Raw genomic sequence first — 18,741 nt, 5'->3', positions numbered from 1 at the left:
ATAATTATAGCTGTTTGTTTCTGTAATATCTTTCCCAATTTGTTTTTAAATTCTAAGATAAATTATTGTGACCCACAATTTTTTTTTTATTGCACAATAGGTATAATATAGGTTTGATAAGTTTTTCTTTGGAATAGGTTTAATAAGATTTTTTTATTGTAGAATATCCCAATAATTGATGTTTTGGTCCAAGGATGGCAGAAAGACCAAAATTAAAACCAAGTGGACACAATTTATCTCCCAAATTGTGTCAAAACCTCACTGTAATGCTTTAACAACATTCATATTTGTCAATCTGCAAGCATCTACAGGGCCATTACACAAGCTCTGAGGAAAAAAACACAGAAGCAAGTTCGCCTCACAAATTAAGATTTGACATGGTGAATAATGCGTGAGAGAGAAAGATTTTCTCTCTTTTTGTTGTTCAAGTTCCACATTATTCTCATTTACTACCAGGCTACAGCCTGACCTGAACAACCCTAACCATTAATCTCTCTTAATATGTGTGTTTAGCTATGTATCTGTGTATGCACGTGTCTCTATCAACTCGCATTTGTTTTGTGGATACAAGACACAACATGTGGTACTTTTTGGTGGTACTCTTCTCAATTTTTCTCCTTCCTCAAAAAAAAACAAAACAAAAAAAATTATGAAAGTCAAAGGTTAAGATGGACTAAGCGTGGGAATAGAGGAGAGGAGAGAAAGCGAGTGGCAGGTCATAACTTATAATGCATTAGTATTTGTCCACAGCATGAAGTATATGAGAAAGAGAGAGAGAGAGACCCTGTGTCCGACATTATTTTTGTCTCATCTCTAGTCATCAATAACACATGTGAGACGTGATGTGGAACCCAGTATTATCAGCATTTATTAAGAACTGTAACTCTCAGTCTGTGTGGGGTCTAAAGATTGAGCTCATATGTTTTCATATCTTAACATAGGACTGCAATTACACAACAATCAACATCTAGCATAGTGTTCCAAATTCAGACACAAACAATCACATATACATCCGGCCACAGAATATTTAACTTTGCCTCATTTAGTTAGGGCCAAACATTCATTCCACACATATTTATTTATTTTTAAGAAGTGAAAATTTGAGCAACACACAAGCTCTCCCTCTCACATCTTTTGGATTTGACATATGCTGTCCTGAGACTTTTCGGTTTCTGTGGTTGCAGTAGATATTGAACACACTTAACTTGTTAATCAGCCAGATGAGTTGATGCTGACAGTCTCAAAATGCCCAAACTGTTCTATCCCAAACATAAACATCGCTAAACAAACGCAGGGGTACAGATCTCCGCATGCTCATCAAATGTACTTCATTGTTAATTGAGCAGAATGTACAAAAGTGAGAAAGTGCAGGCGTTCATTACCCTGCAGTCACTGGAGCTTAAAAGCGATGATTACAGCTCTAACTGTGAGCCAACACAAAAGCCACTGACCAAAAAGAACAGCTCATTGACCTCGACCAGTCTTCTATTATCACAAACCGCCATCACCGACCCATCCGTGATGAGTGAACTGTGACAGAACACTTCACTGAGGAACGCGGAGCACTGATTGGCTGAACAGACTCCGCAATGGTAGCACTAACACACTGAGATAATCCCTGCTTATTTTGCTAACGGGGCTCATGGGAGGTGACGTGTCATCTGTCTGAGTGTCTGTTATTTTGCTCTGATGGTGGAGGAAGGGTCAGCCTGGTCAGTTTGTTGGAAGGAACTAAGATTCTTAGGCTCCTGTGAGACTGAGTTTGGGATATGAGAGACTTGTGTCTGCAAATCTCACTCAGGGAGACTCTGCAAAAGGATGGAATGATGAGAAAATAATAAGGAGAAATGTGTTACCTTGCCAGTAGAAACTCCCTGGTCCTCCCACAACCAGAGTCCCTTCCTGAAAGAAGGAGAAATAAATGAGTGAGGAACTAGGAGAGAAGGTAGAAATGTTTGTTTGCTTGTGCAGCAGTCTTTTAAGAGTCTTGAAACAGTGGTGTGTGCTATAAATGTAACACACAAGTGCGAGTAATATAGAGATACTAGAAGAATTTTTTTTTTTTTTTTCAAGATTTTGAACAAAAAATAATGACATCATCATGTCACAAAGGAAGTAACCATAACGATGAAATACACAGACATGTTTAAGAGGAGGGAGATTTGTTACCTTAGTGAAATCAACACTGAAGCCCGCCTGGCAGAAGCCCTGGCCCTCAGGGTCCGGGTTATCTACAAAGATCAGAGCAACCTCAGTAAAACAAGTCATTAAGATATGCCTGAGTACATAAAGTTTCAGCACTTCAAAGACAAATATGTCAAATATTTATGTAAATGGATGGATGAAGGGATGCAATGAAACGTTCAGAAGTTTACAATTATTATTCTTGAATGAGATGTAAATATGAGGTCTACATTTGAATGTATTGATCTTTTTTATTTATTTATATTAAGTATTAAGCATAATATAATTCATATTCATGAGCTAAGCCACTACCATTAAATAACATCACAATTCATTTCACACATCTGGGCAAATTTCTTCATAAAATGAAGTGGCAACTATGGTCCTAAGCCTACGATTAATCTCAATCCCAACCATAACCAATCTCTATCTAAAGTCAGCGGAAGACAATTGATTGAGAAGAAGTCCAGGCCAAAATCTAACCCTAAAATCTGATTGGAGGATAGGAAGTCCAGGCCAAAAAATAAATAAAGGGTGTTAATCCAGGAACATGCTAAGATATTATGTCCTGTGTGTTGATTTAATATGTTGTACAGTAGGTGGGGTGAGTTAATGAGGCATAACATCACTTCCAAATCACAACCACAGCATGTTCTCTGAAATACAATAAACTCTTTCTCTCATTCCATCTCTGTTTCTCTTCTTTCACTCCTCTGCCAGACTTACTCAACACCACGGCCTTTTCAAATGTGTGTGTGTACACATGGATGAGTGTGTCTAGTCCATAGCGAACACAAGCTGGATAATATCAAAGCAGAGTGTCCCTGCCCTGCAAGGCAAGCTCTTCTAGCTGACCTGCCAAGGAGACGACTGGTACTTGAAAATGTTTGACAGAGTCAGGAAAGTAATTCACAGTCATTATGGCCTCATATGCCCCATAAAATAACTTTCCCGCTGAACAGATGAGACACTAACTGTTAATACAGACTGTTTCAGTATGAGTGTGTGAATTAAAAAAACAAAAATGTGTGTATCTGATGTGACGCCAAAAAAAATCGGAGTAAATTATTATCTACTACCCTTAACGGTGAATGAGACCTCAAAGTAAAGGAAATAAGCAGGAAATGACATCAAAACAAACATGTGAGTTTCCCCTTTGATTTCTGTTTACAACAGGGGATATGACTGCCATGCCAACTGGCACAAATGGGCAGGAACGGGCACAGGCTGAAAAGCAGCAGATGCGTCTGATATTCTGTGTGAAAATCAGGGCTGGCACAACAACTCATTTTTACTAGTCAGCTAGTCATCCAGAAAACTAATCGGCTAGTTATATGTAACTACATGTACAGTAAAGCCCAGAGTATACTTCGGCTGTCTGCATTCCGCACACTGTCCCTTAGAAATATCATTTCTAAGGGTGTCACAATTTCGATTTATCGAAATTAATTCACAATCCCAAACTATGAATTAAAAAATAGAATCGTCGATGCTGCCACGCGCCCATGTCACGTCCGTTCGGCTTGCCAAGTAGAAAAAACACGTGTGTTGAAGTGCTGCAAGTCCATGGTCCATCGAGTAGCAGGAAGTTTTTTGGATTTCCAGTGAGTTATGTTGACAATGTTCACGCTTCAAAAAAGCTACAGTTTACAGACATCCCAAGTCTCGCGGAAGTTCCGGGAGTCTCCTGCATATTGATAGCGGCTCCCTGATGCACGCAAATTAGTTAAAATTTCCCAGAATCTAGAGTGAGCAAGCAAGAGCGTGCATGCCGAGACATGCTTCAAACCATATTGCGTGCACGGCAGAGAGGGAGAGAGCGAGAGACCTTGCGTGTGTGCCTCATGAGCACATGTAAGACAGAGAGCATCCTGATTGATAATAGCCGATTGATAAAAATGGAGAATCGAACCGTGACCTTAGAATCGAAAATGTAATCGAATCGAGAATTTGGAGAATCGTGACACACTTATTCCCATTATCAGGAGCGTCCACGAATGTCCAATTTTTACGGCTAAAGGAGTATACTTTGAGAGGTTTGCGTGCTCAGCTGTGCGTGAGACAAAGCGGAACGTGGAAAATGAAGTATAGGCTACACGGGCCTTAAATCAGTCAAAACACTCAGTACTCTTAGTGCGGTCCAACACTGCATTTTCTGTGCAGCTGAAGATGTTCAGTCATATCTTCATTACACAGGTTCATGCTATTTGCGTTGCAATGAACACTGCCAAAAGCAGTCATGTTCCACTGGCCTATAGTTTCTGGCAGCCTTTGGGCAGCACTTGATTAATTTCAGGGTGGTATGCAAGAATTTTGGCTTGTACTGTATATTATGAATACGCTGAATGAACCCAGACCATCTCAGATGTCCGCAGCACCAGCACGGTACACTTATAATCTATTTTGTGAAAAAGTATTCTGGGTTCATGCTATTTTAAGTCCTAAATAATTCCAAATATAATTGACCATTACAGTTTACTATACAAAAATGTTATGCAACTACTCTACCTTTCAAAAGTTTAGGGTCAGTCAGATGTATCAAAGCTCCACAAGGCTTCATTTATTTGACCAAAAATACAGTAAAAACAGTAAAAATGTGAAATATTTCTACAATTTAAAATAAATGTTCTTTATTGTAAAATATTTTAAAATGAAATTTATTCCTGTGATGGCAAAGCTGAATTTTCAGCATTACCCCAGTCGTCAATGTCACATGATCCTGCAGAATTAATTCTGATTTTCTGCTCAAGATTATTATCAATGTTTAAACCAGTTGTGCTGCTTAATATTGTTGTGATACTTTTTTTTTCAGAATTCTTTGATGAATAGAAAATAAAAAAAGCATTTATTTGAAATAGTAAGTAAGCTTAGTAAAAGTCTTTACAGTCACTTTTGTTCAAATTAATCAATGTATTAATTTCTTTCGAACCAAAAAAATCTTTCTTTGTTTATTTGAGCATCTGGGTTCCACAAACTTTTATAACTTTTATAATTATTACCCCAGACCTCAATTCCATAAGTTAAGTATGGTAAAATAAGACTGGAATACAATATATACAGAACCTTGTAATTTAAAACGTACTAAGCTTTGTAAAGCAAAAAGAAAAAAGACTGACCTTTAACTTTTAAACATGCACATTACACTGGAACACAAATGTGAATAGGAAATTTCACATTATTGTTAATGAACAAGCACAGAAGCATATTTAGTAGACCCTGACCCAACAAGTCGACTACTGTAATAACAGAACTATTGGACTTGGTGGTGCATCCCTACCGCAAAGCATGATGGGAATGTGTTTCTACTCTAAACAAACTGATCTAAACCTTAGTAAATCTTAAACATGCTTCTAGTTAAAGTTAACTGCATGCTCGCTGGTTCCGTGTCATTGTTTGTTTCTCTTTGTGTGTGTGAGAAAAATACTCACTGGTTCTACAAGGTGAATACTCAGCATAGGCACTGAAGTTCTGCACAGCCACATAACAGGTTCCCACTGGATCCATCTCACTGCTGACCTTCACTGTCCTCCAGTGATAGAGGGGAGCACAGGCCTACAGAAACACACAAGCACCACGTTACTGTAAATAACAGCCCTGATAGATGTAGGTCGAACGTAAAGATGTTCCATGGGACTGAGCTGAAAAAAAGTCTTTCTTGTGTAATTTTCTGAATAAAAACATTTAGTACAATGTTAAACGTTTTAGTATTTGATCGTTTGGAGAACAATAGTCACATTTGGGCACAGTGCCTCCCCTCATGTAAAAACTCTGGCCAATTTCTTTCAAACATCAGCAGTTCTCCACCTCACATGGTCAACCTCAAATCAACATTTTCCAAAACCCCCTCAATAACGGGACAGAGCCACATTGCCTATCAAAACATTTCCACATAACAACACTCCCGTGCATTCATGAATGAAACTCTGATTCTGGCACCCATGCATTCATGAATGAAACACTAATGCAGTGCTATTAAATAACATTGCCCTATTGATGGGCAGTTATATTGCAACCACATCTATGAACGCACAGAAGCATGCTTCCAGCTTGAGGATGACAGAAAATGGTCTTTAAATGGGTTAGGTTCCTGAGCATCACTTACCACCACTTTGCCTTTATGAGTCCTGACTGTGGCTCCAAACCACTGATAGGATTTAAATTCAAGAGGCTCCCGTGTCCCATTCACTTTAATCATCCTGTTATCTGGACAAAAGAGAGAGGAAGAATGAAAGTCAACAAAAAACAGAGAGAGGGACTTACTTGTCTGATAAACAGAAAACATCAGGCAAACTTATGCCACTCACTTTCGAAAAATATGAGCCATGAAACAGCAAATTAGCCTGGCTTCAAATGTGTGTTTGTTTATGTGAAGGCAAATCAACAGGGAGTGTAAACACAAGCACATGATTCTGTGGATCTGTTTCTACAGGGGTTCAGTGCAATCCAGAAAAGATCCAGTTACAGCTGTGCCTGTTTAGAGCTCCATAAGGTACAGTCTACACCTCATAAAAACACATCAACTTTAATACTTCTCTGATTTCTTCTCGCTGTCTCTCAGGCCTTTACTATGGGCCTTTTTCTTCATGCTAAATGTAATTCATATACTCAAGTAACAAGATTTTGCAAATTTTTGTAAATAATTTTCTCTCTATCTTTAAAGGGATACTCCACTTTTTTTGGAAATAGGCTCATTTTACAACTCCCCCAGAGTTAAACTGTTGAGTTTTACCTTTTTTGAATCCATTCAGCCGATCTCCGGTTCTGGCGGTGCCACTTTTAGCATAGCTTAGCATACATCATTGAAGTGAACAAGACCATTAGCATTTCTCAAAAAACAAAATGACCAAAGTGTTTTGATATTTTTCCTATTTAAAACTTGACTCTGATAGCATTCTCTCAGCACAACTTGTCTTAGTTCAGTGAACTGTCAGAGTTACCGGAGTAAAATATTGGTTTATTTCGAGTCGGAGTGACTCTTCAGGGCACGTCCGAAAGTGAGTAACTTTAGAAAACTGTGGACCACCGCCGACTCACAACGCAAACTGTTTTGAGCGATTCAGTTCCATTTGGTGAACTGGTTTAACCAGAACAGGTTCAAAAGAACGGTTCGTTCACAAACCCATCACTACCATTGACACGTCACGGAGCAATATGAGTTGGAGATGTGACTTTTGAATCCAACGCATGTCAGTGCTCAGATTCGCTTCCACGGTGCTGTCAAGTACGAAATGTATACTGTGAGGTAAACTAAACGCTTTTAGCTATTTGTAAAGGGGGAGGAGCCATTAAATATGTCCTGCCTTAGCTTCCTGTTTAAGTTGAAATTACGACAATGCCTCACACAAAGCTACGTGTTTCCAAGGCACTTCAGTGGACCGTTGGAATCGTTTAAAGCCCTTTGAACAGTTTGCAGTTTGTACTGAAACTGTCTTTTGGACCTTGAACCGTTTGGTTCCCATTGAAGTCCATTATATGGAGAAAAATCCTGGAAGGTTTATCAAAAACCTTAATTTCTTTTCGACTGAAGAAAGAATGACATGGATATCTTGGACATGGGGGTGAGTAAATTATCAGCAAAAGTTTTTTTTTTAAAAGTAAACTACTCCTTTAAATCATGCAGCCCGGTCTGCTACTTTCTGATACCAATACTGTACTTTTACAATAATTTGATTTACAATATTCACCTGCCAATACAATTCTAGACCTGAGCGATATCTAAGTCTTGGGTGCACAGTTTTTTTTATGACTTGGGATAGCCAAACTGCACAAAAACACCTTAGCAACCAGCAAAATCCACAAGAAACAGCATAGCAATGGTCTAGCAACAATCCAGAAGACATTATTACCTGCACAGCATGACATAGCAACAATCAACAACACTACAGTAACCACATAGCAAATATACCTTGGGAACCTCATTAAACACCCTAGTAACACCAAGAACACCTTAGAAACCACATGGCAATACCCTAGCGACCACAAATCAACACTTTAGCATGACAGCTGGGAGTTTTGCAGAGGAAAAGCACCACTACAATGTTCTATGCAAAGTTGTATTTATTGTTATTGTGTGAACGTTTAGCTACAATTTGTGTGTGTTGATAGGTTTTACACACGTGTGATCAAGCTGTATTGTAGGAAGTTGTTGTTGCTGATGGAGATTAGCAAACTGGACTAACAAAACAACTGTAAAAAGACAAACATGCACAAATTCTTAATCCAGACATGCTCATGCAGTACTATTTGCAATTCATAAACATAATCATACTTTTCAAAATCAAAAGTATAAAACAGGCCAGAAAAATCAGGACATCCTTTTTTAAAATGAACACATGTTCTGGTGTCACACACTGTGCTAAAATGCAAGGTCAGACTGATAATATAAAACACAGCAGGGCATCCCTTGGTGCTTTAGAACATCTGTTTCATTTTTGGGTCCAAAATGCATGCTTGTAATTTTTCTTTTCATTTTATGCATTGATATATATTTGTTGTAAATGATTCCTGCAGTTATGAATGAAAGCTCCTATAATAATTAAAACTGTGATCTTTGTAAACGTAAGTGACCTGTGCAGCTAATAAGAAAGTCTTAACATGCATATTCACTTGTCTCAGATATTACAAATGTAATACTACAATTTACCTCGAATATGTTAAATGTTCTTGCTGTAAGACCACTAGAACACCTGGACATAACTATGAAGTTGTGTGCGAGAGAATTGTGTGAAAACTTCAAGACAAGGTCCTGTGGTAGATGACCCTATCTGGTGTATCTGATGAATTTACTCTTCTCAGTCAGGACTGTATTAGTCACACACACACACACACACAGACTGTCATCAGAAACGTCAGTCGCACAAACACATGCCATGCCCCCCATGGAGATCTCTAAGAGTCACAGTGGGAAGAGTGCACAGGATCACAGGTCAAGTGTTTAAAAAAAAAAAAAAAACGTGACTAATGAATCTGGAAACGTGTGTGTTCTGAAAAGATGTTCTTGAAGAAGTACATGCTGGAAATTAATGACACCAATTGGAATCTGATCTAATAATAATTGACTGCCCACAATGTGTATCGCAGTGCTACGCCAAAAACAACAACCGCAATATGGAGGGTTTAGCAGTAAAGATGATGTTGTCTTATTTACAACATGACAATGTGTAGCCACACTGGATTATTGTGCCTTCTGAGCCAGACACAGAAACGTATATGAGGCTGTTATGCGCAGCCTAATTCCACGCTGTTGTCTCTGCCGGTTTCAAAAAATGTCTCTGTTGCATTGTTATTTTCTGCTCGTCCGGTACTTTGTAACTCAACCTTGTTTCTGCAATGACTTCAAACATGTTTCCTATAACATCATCTGGCTTGAGAAAGTTACATAAACCACGCGGAATCCGATCAGACTGAAACTGATTTCCAGAAATGAGATGTGAATAGGATTTTATACCATTGTGAATGTAGCTCGAAGCGAATTTGTAAAAATTGCATTTCATGTTATTTTTCGCCGTTCTCACTTGCTCTGATCCTGATTGGATTATAATCGGATGTGCACAAAAAAACTGATTTGTGCAGCCAATTTAAAAAAACAAAGATGATATTAAAAAAGAGAGCAGAATTTTTATCTATGACACGAACCCTCATGTTTGTACCGATAGAGCTGTCATAGTTGAGTACATGAGTTCTGACTTTTGACATCACTGTCCTTCCACTGACTACTAGACTTCCCAACTGTATTGATAACGTTGGGTATGTAAAATCTTTGAAGTAACTCTTATGAGTGCAGAAATGTGACAAATGTGGATCTAGAGTGACGCAAAAGTCGCATGAATTCCGATGTTTAGACTGAGGTCGCATTGCAAAACATTACACATACACATTTCAGTAATAAAACAGTAATAAATAATCAATAAAAAAATCTAAAAGTATTTTCATCAGTTATTCCAAAGCTAAATCTATTCAAACATCAATTTCATTTTTGTAAATATTACGGATTATCTAATTCAATGTGTTTGAATGCTAAACATACTGTACAGAAGACAGTAGATTTTTTTTAGTAGTAATTTTGAAGAAGAATTTAATCCAATAAAAATAACTGGTTTATAAAAAGTGATTCATTTGTGTATGCAACACTTTTGTGCTCTGTTATTGATGCACTAATACAAGTAATTAATTCACACTCTGCATTGCATGTTCTTTATTCACTAAAGAGAACCGGCTTATTTGATTCATTTGTTCGCACCATGTTCTTCAAGCACTATTATATTGAACCGACTCACATACGAGTCATTCGCTTGAGAATCGGACTGCATAGTCGCGCGTGGTTCTTTAACTTTATTTAGTCAGAGGTCATGTCATGGCCTATTCTGATAAGAGCCCATGTTAGAACCAGCAACAGCACATAAATACTGCCATCAAATCCCCCACAAGAGAATGCTTTGAATAGCCTAACAACACATCAGCGCTCACATTCCGCTGCATCCAAGTCTGTCTCAAGTCCATGCCGCGTTTCTGAGTCCAAAACCGACGACTGCATTTACCGGCAAGCTAGCCATGGTTACTTAAAATAGTCCAATAATATTATGACTATGTATGAACTGCCCTGCAATCTCCATCACAGTCACAGGTTACGTTACAGAATCGATCTAAACGTTGACACCAATCTTCCCTTTCTGTCACTTCAAGACTCTGTTGCACAATTGCTGACACATCACCTACACCTTTTCCCTCACTATGAATTAGACGAATATAAACAGCACAAATGCACCGTGAAATAATGAACGAAGATATTCAAACGTAAAGATAACATGTTGGTGACCTAAAGAATAGACGCGCGCAATGCACGTCGAAATTAAGGCATAGCCTGCTGAGGTAAAGTTGCGCGCCTTTCTCTGGTAATTACTTCGCTCCTGAAATGTTAAACCAAACCATATGCGGTGAAATTAACTCTTTCTTGGATGTGGTTTTTGATCTTTTTATTAGAGGAAAGGGAATTTATGAAGCCTATATGGTGCTTAAAACAGAAAATATGTTTTGATAAATACGATAAACAATAACATATAGTATGTGTTTTTAGGTTATTTGCACATCATTTTAACTGTACAAGTTTAAAATGAATGTGTAAAAGGACATAAAAAAACATTATTATAACTCAAAGGGCCACCCTGTTTGCTCATGGTCATTTTACATTAAGGGTTATAAATCATGAGGCTACCTACTTGCTTTATCAAAGGGGATCTGGCGGCAGGAGTCTGGGTCTGATGCCGGCCAGGGACAGTAGTACACCGCTCCTCCCTCCACAATCCCTGGCTGAGAGGTGTTCGCTTTAGGAGCCCCAACCAGCACCGACATGCTGGAGAGAGAAAGGAATAAATCTACGCACAAGTGCATCCTAATACTGAATCACAGTGATACACTTACAAGTGACAATATGAACCCCTGAAAAGTTAAATGTGAGGTAGCATTAGTCCAGCATTTCCATTTAGCTTACTTCACATGAACTTCTGGCGCCTATAAGTTCAGTGGTCCATATTGGTGGTGCTGAAAGTTTTCATAAAAGCAGTGGCAAATGTCACGAACATTGTAGGCATAACCAAACTACGTTATGCGAAATATAGCCTATAAGTTGCGTCTGTTTGGGAGCTTGACAATTTTATAGGCTATAAAAAAATTATATAAAAAATGTTTATCCCACTTACGCTTTTCTGTCCAGTGTTGGCTGGTAAAAGTCCAGTGAGTATCCAAAATAACTTCCTTCTGGTCCATTATAAACCGTTGGCTTTTCTAAATCTAGATTAAAAGCAGCAGCTTCACAAAAAACTAAAAATGTGAGCAAAAACCCACGAGAAAACACGAGGAATAAACACGGGTACATGGCTCCAGCCCAGTTTCTTCAAATGTAATCCAAAAGCTTTGAATAAAGATGGTCAGAGAGAATGTTATGTCCGTGCTCAGCTGTCATAAGTTGAGTGTGTGCTGCTCTCCATCTGTCTGCTGCTGCCTTCATGCAAACCGCACACGAGTCTGCGCGCGCTCTCTGCGTACTAAACATTATAATGAGCTGCGCACGAGACCGGACTCCTGCACCACATCACACAGCATCCGGCCAACTCCTTTTATGGAGACGCACACATAATATGAATTTGCACACAATTTAGACAAATAAAAAAGGGAAAATACACTATTGCGAATATTATTAATAGTGATATTATTCGTTTTATACACATTATTATTGGTTCCACTTTAGACATGAGTAACTTTGCAACTACATGTCAGGCTACTCAGTAGAATCTCTGTTGGAAGCATCAAAATAAAGTGTTCCCAAGACAAGGCAGACAGTATACTCTAACGAAAGCGGACATGTAGTTGCAAAGTTACTTTTAGTTAGTAGAATGTCTAAAGTAGACTATAAAAATAAAGTGTTATTATTTAAGGTAATTAAGCTACTTCATATTTGTCAAAATAATTTACTTATTTTGACGTATCATCAAATATATACAATTCTCAGCTCTCTCATATCCACTCCCCTAAAGGACCAATCACATGGCAGTTGCTTCAATGCATTTAGAGGTGTGGTCCTGGTCAAGAAAATCACTACAAACTGAATGTCAGAATGGGAAAGAAAGGTGATTTAAGCAATTTTGAGTGTGGCATGGTTGTTTGGGCCAGACGGGCCAGTCTGATTATTTCACAATCTGCTCAGTTGGGATTTTCATGTACAACCATTTCTAGGGTTTACAAAGAATGGTGTAAAAAGGGAAAAACATCCATTATGCGGCAGTCCTGTGGGCGAAAATGTCTTGTTGATGCTAGAGGTCAGAGGAGAATAGGCCGACTGATTCAAGCTGATAGAAGAGATGAATATATATGCACTTTACACGCACGCACACACACAGAGAGAGTCTTTATATTTTTTTTATAATCTTTTATTATTAAAAAATAATTCTATAAAATTAAAATCCTATTAACTATAAAAACTATAAATCCTATTAAAAATAATAGCAATGACAAATATTATTTATAAAACCTTTAAATAACATTTTTTCAACATTAATATTGCCATATTATTTGGATAAAGTCGTTTCAATTTGTGTCAAACTTACTGCGGATGTTTTTAATTACGCAATTTAAATGAACGGTAATTATCCTCTTCAGACGTCCAAAATTAAACCTTTGTACGAAGTGCGCGATAAGTATTACCTCTGGAAAATAAACGGTGCGGGTGTTTTTAAGAGAATCTAATGTGCATCGTTCTTGACCTGTTTCCTTGGAGCAAATCTAAATTTAGGTGCTCTTCACATCTGAGCGCAAGACACAGGCTGCTTCTGCTCTCCATCTGGCTGTCAAGAGTTTTAATCCTGTCTAAATGAAGTCATTCCCTTTACCGCCTATCCTGTGATCACCAAACAGTCCATTCCAAGTTCCAACTGTAAACGATCTCACACTTTCGAGAAAACCACTCAAAAACACTGAAATTGCCATGGGGTGCATACCATGTGGATATTATTATTGCTTTACATGTTAAGTATGATAATATAATAAAATAGTGACTTTTTTATATACAGTATCCAAAAGAACACACCCTTTATAGGGAGATTCAGTGCCATTTGGGGCAGGGCCACCGACAGGTCTTGGGCTGTGTGCTTTCTTGTGGTGCCAACCAATCAGTTCATTTTCATTTAAAAATTATATTGCAGAAAAGATAATACAAACTAGTTAGTGTCATGGGTGAGGTAGTGCTGTGAGCACTCTTGAGCTGATCCTCTACACGTGTCATTCTTTTCCCTTTATATGCAAAAAATCTCATAATGAAAGAAACTAGACATTTCACAAACTAATACGAACAATAACACATGGATGAATAAATTATAGTTTATTTAGAATGTACTTAGTAATCAAACATCATTATAAAACATCTAACCTGTTCTAATAAATGAAACAAAAGGCTGATTTTACCTGATCAGAGCAGCAAAATTTATTTGAATTCTTAATATTTTGGACATGTTCCCATCTGGCTTTAGATCACTACATAGCACCGAGTCAGCTCTGTTGAGGGTTACAAATGATATCTTGCTTCCTCTGGATTCAGGCTCTTGTGTTGTGCTGGTTTTGTTGGACCGGAGCGCTGCATTTGATACCATTGACCACAACATTCTTCTTGAACGGCTAGAATGTATGGTAGGTGTCAAGGGCACAGTATTACAATGGTTTGCTTCCTACCTCAAAAAGAGGACTTTTTCATTAAATTTACGAAATTTTTCCACTTCATCTGCTCCTATTTTGTTTGGTGTGCCCCAGGGATCTATTTTGGGACCTTTATTGTTTTCCCTTTATATGCTCCCCTTGGCTCTCATTTTCAAAAGTACATCAGCTCAGATCACAGTTATGCAGACGATTCTCAGCTTCGCCTTCCAGTAAGGCTTGACACCACTGCTTTATTCGATGTGTTGGAACGTGTAGATGATATCAAGAGGTGGATGACAAATAATTTTCTGCAGCTAAATGAGGATAAAACAGGTTTTAAATCTGGGTTGTCCAGCAGATTCCTCTCCTGCGCTGAAAGCCCAGTTATGTTCTCTTTCGACAAATGTATGCAAACAAATCAAAAACCTTGGAGGGATCTTTGACTCTTCATTCATTTTTGATAAACAAATTAGTGCTATTATTAGAGGAAGCTTTTTCCATTTAGGATCTATTGCAAAGTTGAAGAAAGATTTAGAAGCATTTATAACATCTTGATTAGACTATTGCAATTCTCTTTACTCTGGCCTTCCTCAATCTTCTTTATCTCGATTACAAATTGTCCAAACTGCAGCTGCAAGACTGTTGACTGGGTCTAGAAAGAGGGATCATATTTCCCCTGTTCTGGCACCCCTTAACTGGCTTCCCATTAAGTTTAGAGTTGATTTTAAGATCCTGATGCTTGTTTATAAGGCGTTGTCTGGCTGTGCATCAAGGTATATTTGTGATCTTATTGTGCCATACTGTCCTGCTAGGACACTTAGATCTTCAAATCACTTGCTTTTAAATGCGTCACGATGTCTCTACAAATCAAAGGGTGATCGGGCCTTTTCTGTGGCTGGGCCCAAGCTTTGAAATGCTCTCGCGTATCATGCGAGGTCTGCTCCTTCATTGGATATTTTTTAAAGTCCCTGTGAACCGGAAGTTGCAAACGACTTTTCTCCAGTGTTGTGGCGTATTTCCGAGAGAAACGGAATACTAAATGAGGCAAAATAGTGGGCGTGGCTTTTTTTCCAACTAGCACCTGATTGGATCTAGAAAAATGGGTGTTTCATTCTGAAATGGAGGATGACGCAAGTTTACACACGCTGTCAATCAATGCTCGCTCGGCGCTCGCAAACACACAGCAGCTGTCAGTTGGAGGGGCGTGGTTATGGATGTTAAGGAGACACCCAAACCGTAAAGCCTACGTCATCGGGCAAGGTCCTCCAATGCAGAGGGGAGGGGCATTTTCAAAATTTAATTAAAGATTACGAAGCCAAAAAAAATTTTTTGTGTGGATTGACTTGCATGTATGAATTGTTCACCACAAAACGATCAATTTAGGCAAACAAAGTAAGTATGGTCAATTTTGATTTCATAGGGACTTTAAGACCCCGTTTACACGAAGGAAAAACGCAGATATTTCCCTGCGGATTGGCCTCTCGTTTACACGAAAACCCTGTTTTTATTACAGAAAACGATTATTTCTAAAAACTCCGGCCAAAGTGGAGATTTCTGAAAACGCCGATTATGTGTTGTCGTGTGAACTGGGAGAAACGGCGTTTAGGTTCTCTCTTGACGATTCTGATTGGCTTGCATGGCTTTATCCTTAACCCTACACTGCCACCAATAGGTTTGGCATAGTTATGATGGCGCTCGACGGCGTATTTATGCGGGTGTGTGAACGACGTTATTTTTGAAAACGGAAAGGGGGAAAATATCCGTTTTGCTAAATACCCGGCTTTGTGTAAACGTAGCCTAAATCTACTTTGAAAACACATTTTTATTCTTTAGTACCTGTATTTTTTTTATTTTTTTTTATAGTGTAGTCCTGCTATGCACTATGTACAGCACTTTGGATCAATTTTATTGTGTTAAGAGTGCTTTATAAATAAAGGTTGTTGTTGTTGTGATCTTCCAAAGATAAAAAAAAAACACCCAAAAGTATAGACCAAAAGCACTCCACAGTAGAACTAGCAAAACATGTCCTTACATAGCTACTGTTGAGATAATGTATGACTTTGGCTCTCTCTCAAAGAAAACCAGGTGAAATACATAAAACCCGCCACAGCAGTGCACATGCATCAGCAAGGACTGAAGAGCTCCTCTGCTGGCCTTTTTTGGGTTCTGGTGAAGATTATTGGTGACAATCTTAGATATAGTGTTGTTTGTGCAAGCCAGGACTAAAAGCATGATGATTTGATTCTGCACGAACAATAATGGGTTCAGTATTGGATCTTTGGTGATTGTCGTCATCCCTCTGTCTAATAAAACACACTCACAGTAGTGAGTCGATACCCGCTTCTCTTCACAAAACCGACGTTTTTAGCTCGGCTGCCTCTGAAGTCTTTTTTGTAAACATCGAGAAGGGTTAATCTCTAACAGACAGATTTGAAGAAAAATAATAGATTACGCATGGTCCATGTATTGTTCTTTCATTTCAGGAGGAATGAGAGAGCTGGAGAACATTCTCTGAATTCCCCTCTAAGGCTCCGAGAGGCAAAGAGCCAGATAGACTCTTTATCTCACTGTCCAGAAACAACTGGATGTCAAATCAAGGCTCACAAGTTTAATTATGTGCATGTCATCCAACGACTAGTTGACCTGCATCATTGATTTTACTATTGTTTGAAAAGCAGAAATATCATGACATAAATTGCATGGACGGTCTGACATCAACCCAACTTTTGCCACTGACACCTAGAGTAACTTTTTTGCACTTGTTAGCAGACTGAGGTGTTTGATTTGCATTACGTGTTTTGTTTTAAAATTTGATTAAAAGCTTTATCTTAGTCGCATCTAATTACAAACTCCTTTCTTTCTGCATGGGTTACTATTACACATTATTAGCAAACTCCAGATGTGTTTTGTATGGTTCTTCAGTAACATGGCCCCATCCTCTCATAGAGATCAGTGTTCATTAAAGTTCTTTATATGATGGAGTTTGTATGCTATGTCAAACCTAAATGGGCTCTTCCTAACAATTGAGCCACATACTGTACAGTATTTGGATATCATTTAAAGATCTTTTGCATTTGTTTTATTCTAGCTTTTAATCTTATTCAGTCACATTCACTACAACCAGACTTATTATTCAAACAAATAAGTATAAGTAATAAGTTCAAACAAAGTAAGTAATCATTAGTATAAGAGGACAATCACATTTCAATTAAAAAAAGGAGAGAACTTAAAAAACAAATCTAAATACTTTCTATTTTACAGATGACACTTTCTATTTCTATTTTAATGACGTTTTGAAATAAACCATCCCAAAATACTCTCCTCCACATTTTCTCTTCATTTATAAAGATTTCTTGAACTTTTGTTCTGCCAAGAACTGATAAACGCTGGCTGAAACTTATAAAACCCTCCATGTTTTCATATTCCAGACAGACATCAATATTAGTGTCACCTAACCAAGAATAGAAGCACCTGTCAAACACCCGTTTGTGTTGATAATAAGTCATTATAATATATACACTTGTCTTGGATTGGCTGGAGTGATATAAAACCACGGTGAGCCGTAACAGAATCCCTTACGTTGACCACTTCATAATGTTTACGCATCGATAACTAGTGTCCTCAACGTTTACATCATTTTATCTAAGATTGTTTATGATGACGCAACAAATGTCTGATAGCTCCCAGCCGACCCAGGTCCACTGATATTCTTTAAAGCCAAAATTTAGCTGGAACTACGCACACATGAAGACTTCAATAGAAACATTCTGGCAAATAAAAGCCTAGTATCCTGTATTCTGCATCTTGTTTTGAATTTATTTTCTCTGCCATTGAATATTGGTTGTTTGATCTGGCGCCAAGTCACTAAGAGCTTAATGAAAAATTTGGTTCCACTAAATGTCGCTTTTATTTCTTCCTGTAATAACATGGAATTTGGGCAAGTCACTTGGCCCATGAAAGATGTGTTCCATATGTCACATGCACCCTTAGTGGTAACGTTTTTAATTATCTGTTGGTCTGACCTTTACAGAGGAAACCAGAGCAGCTTGATCTGTGACCTTGAGGATATTATGGGCCACAACGATCACATCCTGTGACATCAAATTTATTTGATGGCACAATCTTAAGCCCAAATCTGATGTAAACCTCTGAAACCAGTCAAAACACAGTTTTACTGCGAAGTAAAAAAAAAAAAAGAGAGAATATATCCCCCTCAACAGTTTATGATGGAACGGATCAAAAGGCAAAGTAAACTAATAAACAGCTTTAGTGAAGAAAAGCAAAATTCACTAAGCAACTTTTGACTTGAAGGTCCCCACAGTCCAAAACGTATTCAAAGTCCCCTTAAAATTAAATACGCTATCAAATGAATATATA

At 38.1% G+C, this 18,741-nt stretch overlaps 1 protein-coding gene across 1 annotated transcript in view; it reads right to left on the bottom strand.

The window, feature by feature from the left end:
- itga8 (integrin, alpha 8) overlaps positions 1-17,512 on the bottom strand; it is a 68,323-nt gene extending 50,811 nt beyond the window's left edge. Inside the window, exons 1-6 of the mRNA XM_039679573.2 lie at positions 11,880-17,512; positions 11,400-11,533; positions 6,287-6,387; positions 5,613-5,736; positions 2,170-2,231; positions 1,857-1,902 (exon numbers count right to left, since the gene is read on the bottom strand). Coding sequence (XP_039535507.2) covers positions 1,857-1,902; positions 2,170-2,231; positions 5,613-5,736; positions 6,287-6,387; positions 11,400-11,533; positions 11,880-12,055 — 643 coding nt within the window. The 5' untranslated portion in view covers positions 12,056-17,512. The remainder of the gene's footprint in view (positions 1-1,856; positions 1,903-2,169; positions 2,232-5,612; positions 5,737-6,286; positions 6,388-11,399; positions 11,534-11,879) is intronic.
- Positions 17,513-18,741: the final 1,229 nt, after the last annotated feature.

Source organism: Pimephales promelas, chromosome 12, assembly GCF_988280905.1.
Source record: "Pimephales promelas chromosome 12, fPimPro1.hap1.1, whole genome shotgun sequence".
Lineage (NCBI taxonomy): Eukaryota > Metazoa > Chordata > Actinopteri > Cypriniformes > Leuciscidae > Pimephales > Pimephales promelas.
This window is presented reverse-complemented; position numbering and strand designations above follow the sequence as displayed.